The 9297-nt window shown below is 58.8% G+C and overlaps 1 protein-coding gene across 3 annotated transcripts in view; it reads right to left on the bottom strand.

The window, feature by feature from the left end:
• The window catches only part of MVK (mevalonate kinase), a 33134-nt gene that overhangs the window by 17421 nt on the left and 6416 nt on the right, over positions 1-9297 (bottom strand). For all 3 annotated transcript variants that reach the window (XM_032398007.1, XM_032398005.1, XM_032398006.1), the window contains exons 5-9: positions 8849-9004; positions 5413-5516; positions 4808-4853; positions 929-1019; positions 446-562 (exon numbers count right to left, since the gene is read on the bottom strand). In XM_032398007.1, the coding sequence (XP_032253898.1) occupies positions 446-562; positions 929-1019; positions 4808-4853; positions 5413-5516; positions 8849-9004 (514 nt within the window). The remainder of the gene's footprint in view (positions 1-445; positions 563-928; positions 1020-4807; positions 4854-5412; positions 5517-8848; positions 9005-9297) is intronic.

Genomic DNA, 9297 nt, shown 5'->3' with positions numbered 1-9297 from the left:
CTCTCTCTCTCTCCCTCTGCTCCTCCCCCCGCTCTCCCTCTCTCTCTAAAATAAATAAAAATGTCTGAACCAAAGCATGCCGGGGGTAAACAGTTACCGAAGGAACAAATGCAGTTAGCAAGAACAGCAGGAACGAGGTGGCCAAGCAAGAAATCACTCCTGGACCGACAGAAGACGGTGTCAGCAATATCCCACTGCTCCTCACGGGCAGGAACCCAAAGCTGGCCCCTGGTGCTTAGCACGTCCGGGCACTGCGCTCTGCGCGGCTCTGAATCACCTGGGAAAAGGCTTAAAAAGAAGGCGTGCTTGCTGGCCTTTGCACACGCGGGACCTCAGGCCTGGGCCCAGCCTCTCTGCTTTGGCTCGGGGACTCTGAGTGCAGATTGGGAGCCCCTGCCTGATGGCGGTGTGGGTGAGGCCCTGCAGCCCGCAGGCGGGCTCTTACTTCTAGCACGAGGTAGTGCTCCAGGGCCGGGGCCGCTGCCATCTCCCCCAGCAGCCGCTCGCACTCCAGCGAAATCGCGTTGATGGAGGCCAGCAGGGGCGTCACGATCTCCGGGAACTGCAGGGAGAGGAAGCAAGGGGCCGTGAGGCCTAGGGCCGGGCAATGGGAGGAGAGAGGTGTCCCCACGGCCCACTCCCCACCTCTCCTTCCCACCAGGTATCTGCCTTGCCCGCACCCCCTGACATGAGTGGGGGATTCTCATGGCCAGGCCAGCATATCTGACACTTCCTGTCCTGCCTCCCAGCTGGGGGACTGGGGGGGGGCCCCACCCAGCACCTCCTTGTCAGCCAAAACCGCCTCCCCCGGTCCCCATCACCCATCCCGGCCCTCCACTAACCCACGGGGCAGAGGGCAAGCTCGAGCCCCCAGACCTGGCTGCCACGGCCCTAGCGGAACCCCGCCCAGGAGCGGAACCGGACGCACCTTAAGCAGCCTGCTCCTGACACTGGCCACCAGAGCCTTGGTGCTGCGAGGGACTTTGGTGTTGGTCAGCAGGATCTTCAGAGTCGGTGGCCTGCGGGGTGAAGGGGGGCCGCAGTGAGCTCAGGACGGAGGAGCGGTGTCAGGGCTGGGGGGAATCCCAAACATCACCCCACCCTGTCACGGAGGAGGAAGCGGAGGCCCAGGGAGGGGACAGGGGGCTGGAGGGGGAGCGAGGGGAGCAGGGGACTCCTGCTGCCAGTCACAGCTGTGTCCCCACTCCAGCCCCCAGGCAGATGGACACTTTCCTTTGGCTCGTCACTCACCCACTCGACTTCAGTGGGAGCACCTACTATGGGCTGGGCACACGTGAGGGGCCCTGGCTTAGCCTGGCGCTGGCAGAGCACGCCAAGTTCACGGGGTCAGAGGAGTTCAAAGGTACTATAGCTGAAGGTGGAAGAAGAGGGGCAGGGTCTGTCCTGTGGGCCACCCCAGCTTGCTGGAGTGGAAGGATCTAGAGATTTAAGAAGAAAAGCAATGGGACCTGGGGTGGATCACGCAGAAGGGGTGCACGCAGGGAGAGAAGATGCCCAGGTTGGCTGGTACAGCGAGCCCAGGGCTGCAGGGAAGGGCAGGCTTGTGCAGGGGTCAGGTTCCCAGCACGTGGGGCCCATCCTTGCCCTGCCTTGATGGCGCTCAGACCCACTGCCCTGGCTCAGCCAGAGATGGTTGGAGGGAGTCAGGCGTCCCTGCTCGGCTCCCCCACGTAAGCGAACAGAGGGCCCAGGGTGGCCATGGTAAGCTGCCCTCGCCAACCCCCTGAGCTTTAGAATACTTCCTAAAGTCACAATCCGAATTGTGCTATGGCTGGCGGTCTTGGGGGACTCAGGGCACCGTTTCTTGTCATCCCCAAGCTGCCTTTCAGAGCACTGTGGGCCGGGGACTGAGGATGGAGCATCTGGATGAGCTCTGGCCCAAGACAGCTGGAGACAGGCAGACCCCGTGATACCTTTACCCGTTTTTCTTTTCACAACCCAAGACTGTGAAATCCAATAGGGCTGGAAAAGGCTGCCAGAAACCTGCTTGATCTCACCGCCCGTAAGCCCATGTAATTAATATCGATTCTCAGCCTTGGAGGCCGGCTTTTTTTTTTTTTTTTTTAAACTTTACAAAAGATGAACATTCTATTTGGCTTTTCTTTTCCCCTTAAAGACAAGCTGTTCCTCAAAAGGGCAGCGTTCTGGGAGGCCATATCTTGATCCACTTCGCAAACAATGCATTTTTTTTTTTTTTATGGAGAAGCACCATGCATGGTTTTGGGGGAAAGGGTTCCGCTTAAAGCCATCGGCGGGATTAATGCGGAGTCTGGCCTCCCGGCTTCTCAGAGAATCCGCCATCTGCTCTCCGTGGCGCCCCGCGGCCCGCAGTGAAGGTCGGTTTGCTCTGTGCTCCCATCCAGTGGGGTGGGAGGAGTTGGAATATCGTGTCTTCATCTTTCTTAGGCAAGTCCTCTGCGAACAGGCTTGTTGCAGCCCCGCTGGCCCCCCAAAACCCCGGGCTCCTGGGGCAGCCAGACACCACTGCCCAGGCTCCGCTGTGTGAGTGCCTGTCCGTGCTAGGCCTGGCCAATTCCTGTCTTACCTCCTCTCCACTCTCCCCGGGTGTTCGCTCCACTCAGCCATCCTGGCCTCCTACCTCCCGCTCAGCTTGCCAGGCACACCCCGGCCTCAGGGCCTTTGCACTTGCGTTTCCTCCGCCAGGGAGGGACCCACCTGTGTCCTCGACAGCTCCAGGATTCACTCTTTGTGTTTTCATTCAGGTCCCTGCTCAAATGTCACTTCATCAGGGGCTCCCCTGGTCAACCACCCAACTGCCTGCCATGCTCTTATGGAGCCCTTTGTCAGCTGTCTCCTCCCATGAAATGGGAGTTCCGTGAAGGCGGGCCTTATTCGTCCCTGCTGAGGCCCCAGCACCCAGCACACAGTAGTTGCTCAGTAATATTTGTGGAATTAAATCTGGTCGGCAAAGGGCAAAACACTCTACAGATACGGTTTCTGATTCCATGCTCAGGATCCTCATTATATAAACACAGGAAAGTCTGCCTCAGGAAAAGCGACTCAGTCAAGAGCACCCTGCTCACGAGTGGCAGAGCTGGGCTCAAATCAAGGCCTACAGACCCCAGAGCCTCTGTCCACCACACCACCACCAGGTGACCACCGAATATGCCTCGGGGCCTCTCCCCCTGCCTCCCCCACCTGGAAAGCCCTTTATCACTCATCTCTTGACTTCCTCCAGTAGAATGTGCACGTACCCACGCCATGTTTTAGCTGGTTTTCTATCCCCGGGGCCCAGTTCAGTGCTTAGGATACAACCAGCTCTCAGGAAACCCTGAGTGAGATGCCATGGCCCCCATGAAGCACCCCCAGATCTGTAGCCCGACTTATGACACCCCTCACCATCATCCACAGCAGCTTCAGTACTCTCTGGAGGCCTTCGTTCTGAGGAAGACAGTCGCCCCAGTCTGAGGATGACTGGGAGCCCTGCGGGCAGGCCCAGCTCTGGCATCTCGAGCCCCCCCTGACTGCTGCTGTTGCTGCACCGGGCATCAGTCTACCTGGCAGAGCCGGCCCCGCCGGGGCCCCCAGCTCCTGTGCCCCGAGTGTGCAGCAGCTAGAGCGGGCTAGTCCCTCCCCTAAATGACTCTGCTGCCTCCTCGGTGCAGAGTGGAGGTTATCATCTCGATTTTTGCCCTCCAGGGTAATGAGGCAATGTCTGGAGACACTTCCGGTTGTCACAGCTGGGAGATGGGGGAGGTGTTACTGGCATCTTGCGGGTAGAGCTCAGGGATGCTTCTAAACCTCCTAAACACGCTGCAGAGGGCAGCCCCCCGCCATAAAGAATTATCCAGTCCACGATGTCGATGGTGCCAAGGTTAAAGAAACCCTAGTGTCGAGCCTCGGAAAGGCAGGCCTGGCTCTTGGAAACCAACAGAGGCGAGGCAGGAAGATCCCAGAGGTGCAGGTAGAAGAATACAGCACCGTGTCGTGCCAGGTCAGGGAGCCACTAACGGAGTGGCCCAGTGGGCGAGGGCAGCGGGCTAGGACTTGCTGCCCATCCACAATGCAGACGACCCTCCTCACCCTCATCCCCGTGGAAAGGCCACCAAAGTAGCAAAGTGCCCTGGGACAAACACCACCACCCGACTTGATGGAGGGCTCAAGGAACTGCCAACAAGCACCTGCTACCGCGCGCCCCATCCGTGTCCACTCTGAGTCCGAAGAGAACAGGGTGTTCTATTTTAACACACACGTTTGTAATCCCCATCCCTCCAGAGGAAGGGGGTCAAGGGACATGTGAAACGGGCTGAAAAGCTGTCACATGTCACCGCCTCGAGCCCGGGCTCTGCCCGAGGGCCTCAGTGTGGCAACTCCCACGTTTGCCTGCGGCACCTGGTGCGCATGTCTGCCGGCCCTTCCCCTACCCCCCACTCCCCCCACCCCCGCCAAAACTGTGTCCGCGACTCAACTGTACAGCTCGAGACCCTAGTACAGCGTCGCCCAGGAACACGGGCAGATATCAATTCTGGTTTGCAAAATGAATACACGAGCGCATGGATTAAATGACTGAGAGGCCAGGGGTCTGGGGGAGCGGTCGCTCTCTGGAAGGTGACCAGCACAGCCATGCATGACTTCTCCCTCTAAGCTCTCGGCGATCTAAGAGACACAGCACAGAAGGTGAGAACAGGCCTCACGGGGGAGGGGAGAGAAAGCCCGGGGACACACGGCCCACCCGTGTCCCTCACCACGAGGTTAGAGCCCCCCCCCCCCAAGCTGGACGCGTTCCACAGCTGTGCCCGGAGCTGCTGTTCCGCCCCAGAATTACCTCTTTAAGGAGGAGATCTTTCCTTGTTGGAATCGGAGTGCTCCTCCTAAAGAGAAAAAGCAGCAGGTCAGAGCTGTAGGAAAAGCTACGAATCTTTGCCTCTTGGCCGAGAAGCTGGGCTTGAGGTGGGGGTGAGAGTTCTGTCCCAACCACTAGTCATCCCAGCCCCAGTTACACAAGGTCCAGGAGGGCACAAAGGCTCGCCTGCCCTCCAGCCTGCCCGGCCTCAGGCCACAGGCCACGTGGGGAACGGGGGCCCAGCACTGCGGCTCGAGGCCCCATAAGCCAGGGTCCTCCCTGGAGGGGACCCCAGCTGGTGCGGCTCTGCAGCTTTACCACACGGACCTTCGTGGGGAGCTCCCTGAAACTGTAGCTTCCCAGGCCCTGCCCTAGCCCCCCAGACATCCCCAGAGATTAGATTCAGGGGTGTGAGGCAGGGCCCTGAAATTTCTCCCATCCCCCCCACCCCCGAAAAGGAAAATACTATTTTCCTCAGAACCTGATGATTTCGTTCATCCAAACCAACAGAGCCTGAGCAGCTACAATGGTCCTGAGAATTTATAAAATACTAAAAATAGAGAAAAGAAGCCTGAGGCAGCCCCTACCCCAGGTGCTGACGGCGTTGTCCACTCCGGAGGGGTTCCCATGAATCACTCTCTCCCCCTGGAAGGCCCACTTGTTAATTAATTCCAAATCCTCCACGGTCCACCTGGAGAAGACACAGGAGTTCGTCTGTGCCTCGGAGGAGAGCAGGGGGCCAGGGTCGCCGAGGGCAGCAGGGGGAAGGATCCACAGGTTAAGCTTGGTGGAGACCAAAAAAAGTCAAAGGGGCTTGGGCCCTCGAACCCAGAAACAGAGGAACAGCCTGGAACCTCTCCACTACAGAGCGTGCTGTACCTTCCTCCCTTCCCCTGCAGCCCTCCCACCCGGCATCGTGGAAGGAGACCAGGCTTCGGATGCACACGGTCCTAGCAGCTGAGGGACTCTGGGCCCGTTACCTAACCTGTCTGAGCCCCATTGTCCTCATCTGACTTTTCCCAAAGCCCAACCGCTAGGAACGTGGATTGCAGGTGCCCCAGACACCCTCAGTGGGTCAAGCGTGCATTGCCCATCTCTGGATCGTCCCTAAGCACGCGGCCACGCTGCCTTTCTCGGGAGAAGTGGGGGCTCACGCACGGTTTGAGTGAGCAGACCCCAAGCCCGTGAGTATCGAACAAGGATACAGTCAGCCCTTCCCCTGCCCTTTCTCTCAGCTTTTGTTTCCTTTCTGGGGACCCCCTGCCCCCACAAAATGGGGTGCTGTGGCCCCGAGAATGCTGGGGCTCCAGGGCAGAGCTGTGTAGCAAGCATGCCGCTGGTTCTCTGGGCATCCCCAAACAACAGCTTCACCCCCAACCCTGTTTTCTCATCTACACAACACGGGCGATTGTGTCTCCCCCACCGAGGACGTGTGAGATAAGAACACAAAAGTGCTTTGTAAAACGCCTGGGAAACAGTATGGGCTCTGGAAAAAGGTCGCCTGGGATCGCGGCTCCTGGATTCACTCCAAGCCTGGTCCAGCGCTCATTTGCTGTGGGACCTTGAGCAAGGCCATCGCCCCCTCTGAGTCTCTTTCCTCACTGGCCAAATGAGAATGTGATGCCCTCACCACTCACATGGTGCTTGAGAGGCTCAACGCCATCACCAAGTGCTGAGCACCGTGCTGAAGCCTTTCTCAAATGGCCGTCTCCGGTAATCCCCACAAAAACCCTACAGGGAAGGTAGTTACTATCCCTCTCGTATAGAAGAGGATGCTGAGGCTCAGGTGGGTAGAGCAGATCCCAGTGCTATTCACTGCTACATCAACACCACATCTGTTGACTAGGGCCCAAGCTCCCAATGACTGAGCTTTATGGTGCCAACAAGACTCCCTCATTTGTCCAATATTTACTGAGCATCTACTATGGGCCTGTGACTAAGCTCACAGTAGGGAATGAACCAGACACGGCCCCTGACTTCTTGAGGCTTGGCATCTCACGGAGAGGGGATGCCCAGCAGCAATCATTATTTAACTACAACCCCCAGGAGATGCGATGTGGGGTGGATGGGGTGCCCCCCATCTGGAAAGGGGAGGGCCTGAGGTGGGTCAGCAAGGCAAGACGTGAGAGGAGAGCATTCCAGACCGAGGCTGCGTAGCATCTGGAACTGGGCAAGAGTCGGCCTTTTGCAGGAACTGCAAAGTGAGTGAGTGACGGGGAAAAGGGGCAACTGGACCCAGTCCAGGACCTGGCCTTCTCCACAAAGGCGAGTCTCCCTCCCATTCTGCACACCGTTCATCCTTCGGGGGCTCAGATTTCTAACCTCCTCTTCACAGGAGACCGGATTCCAGGTCTGTAGGATTTGGAAATGCTGGGGCCAGGGCAGGGGTTGGGGCCTGCTCTCATCAAAGGTCCTGGGAAGGAATGACTGGGTCTTCAGGGGAGGCGGCAGAGCTGGTTGTGAAGCTGCGTGAGAAACAGCGTCACCCCCCCCACACACTCTCGAGCACTCACACACACATACATACACTTGCGCACACACGAGTTACCACGCCATTTGAACGGCAAAGCTGGTCTGCTGGCCCATACGTACGAGTCTTTTCGGGGGACCCAGGGCAAGCAGGCCTTCACCAATCAGTGATTAGCACATGCTAACGAGTACCATCGTATCACAGGATCACCAAACATCAAGGCTGGAGGGCCCCCCAAAGGCCCATTAGGTGCAGCCCCTCGCTTCCAGATGAGGAAACAGAGCCCAGGGAGAAGAAGGGGTGGCTCAATGGCCTGCAGCGAGTTAAAAGACAAACCTCACTGAAATTCCTGAAAACCGTCACCTTGTGTGACCTACAGGTGCATCTCTCATTACCTTCTGGATTCTTCCCCTGACAAAAGCCGTCTCTACCCCACACCTCCCACTTCTTTTCATGCACAGGAACCATCCAAAGCGAGTGTGAGGAATGCTGACAGACACATCCCATCGAGAGCCCCCCCCTCCCACCAGATCTGCTGCAGCCATGAGGATCCAAGGGACCTTTGGGCTCAGTCTGAATTCAACTGTATTTTAACCTCCGTGTCTCAGAAGAGAGATCACTGGCCCCCACAGGGCACCCAGTGGGGCCCGGGCTATCAGAAAAGCACGGCATTTTCAGGGCTGAGGAAGGAAACCTCAATTCAAAACCAAGTTCTGGAGGAGGAAAGGGGTCCTCAGCCGCAGGCGAGCACAGCGTGGCCTTTGGGTCTGGTTCCAGCCTGGGCCCCTGCAGGGGCGTGGAGGGCACGGGAGCACCACTCCGGGAGGAACCACACGGCCACGTCCATGCTGGTGCCCAGCACGGCCTGAACAGCTTTCCCTCCTGCCGGCTACCCCGGGAGACAGACAAGCCAGCGGTGCCCCTGACACGGCACATGGGGGGTACCCAAGGCCGCCAGTGGGAGGGCCCCCCTGAGCCCTGCGGGCCCAGGGACAGGCCTCACCAAGAAGCTGCCCGGCTGGATTTTGGACTGGCACCACTCCCAGGGAGGGACCCAGGACAGACCGTGCTCGGGGTGGCTTCTCAAGGTGCATTCCCCACTGACAGACACGGCTGCCGGTGACACTGTCCCAACGAGCCTCATTGACTCAGTCACTTCTCGTATAACCGTCTGGTACGACCTGTTGCGGAGCAGGACTGAGGCCCCAAGGGGTGCAGCGGCTTGGCCGAGGTCCCACAGTGAGTCACCGGCAGAAGCGGACTCAACGGCTCCCTACGTCCAGGCTCAGGTTCTTTCTGCCACACCATGGGCTCTTGAACCCAAAAGAGGCAAGGTGGGGGTGAGAGGTCGGGGAATTGAAGTGGCTCCGGGTTCAGACCGCCTGGGTGCAAGTCTCCTTCTACCATCCCTTGCTGCGTGGGCCGGGCCGCCCCTGGCCTCCGGGCCTCAGCTTCCTCAGCTGTTCAGTGGCCACGTGACACCTCTGGCGGGGAGTCCTCTGAGAGAGAACCCACGCTCGGGTCGTGGCGCCCAGGGTGAGGGCGGTGATTACCTGCCGGCGGACACCCCGTCCTTCTGTGGGTTTGGGATCTCCTCACATACAGTCAGGAGAGCGGCGGCCATACACACACAGTAGGCGGCGCTGGAACCCAGGCCGGCCCCGGTGGGCAGCTGTGACCACACCATGATGTCCAGGCTGGGCAGGGCCCTGAAACACAGCAGGGTGCAGAGCGTGACTCTCTTGAGATCGAGTTAGCGGTCAAGGCCCAGGACTGGACATTGGCAGGGCCTGACTCCAAGCCTTCGGCCTCGGTTTCTGAACTCGGGGACATTTGCCCTCCCCAAAAGCGGCCCTACAGGATGGGCAGGAAGTCATGGTGAACCAGGCAGCTTGGAAACAGGTACCAGGATCCTTTAAAGCACGACGTTCCCTCGTGAACCACCAACCGCTTCTCTCAATTCCTTCCTGTTCCCTGCACAGCGGGGCTCTCCCGTGGCCCT

This window comes from Phoca vitulina, unplaced genomic scaffold, assembly GCF_004348235.1.
Source record: "Phoca vitulina isolate PV1807 unplaced genomic scaffold, GSC_HSeal_1.0 scaffold108, whole genome shotgun sequence".
In the NCBI taxonomy this organism is placed as follows: Eukaryota; Metazoa; Chordata; class Mammalia; order Carnivora; family Phocidae; genus Phoca; species Phoca vitulina.
Note: the sequence above shows the minus strand (reverse complement) of the source record. Positions and strands in the feature narration are given on the sequence as shown.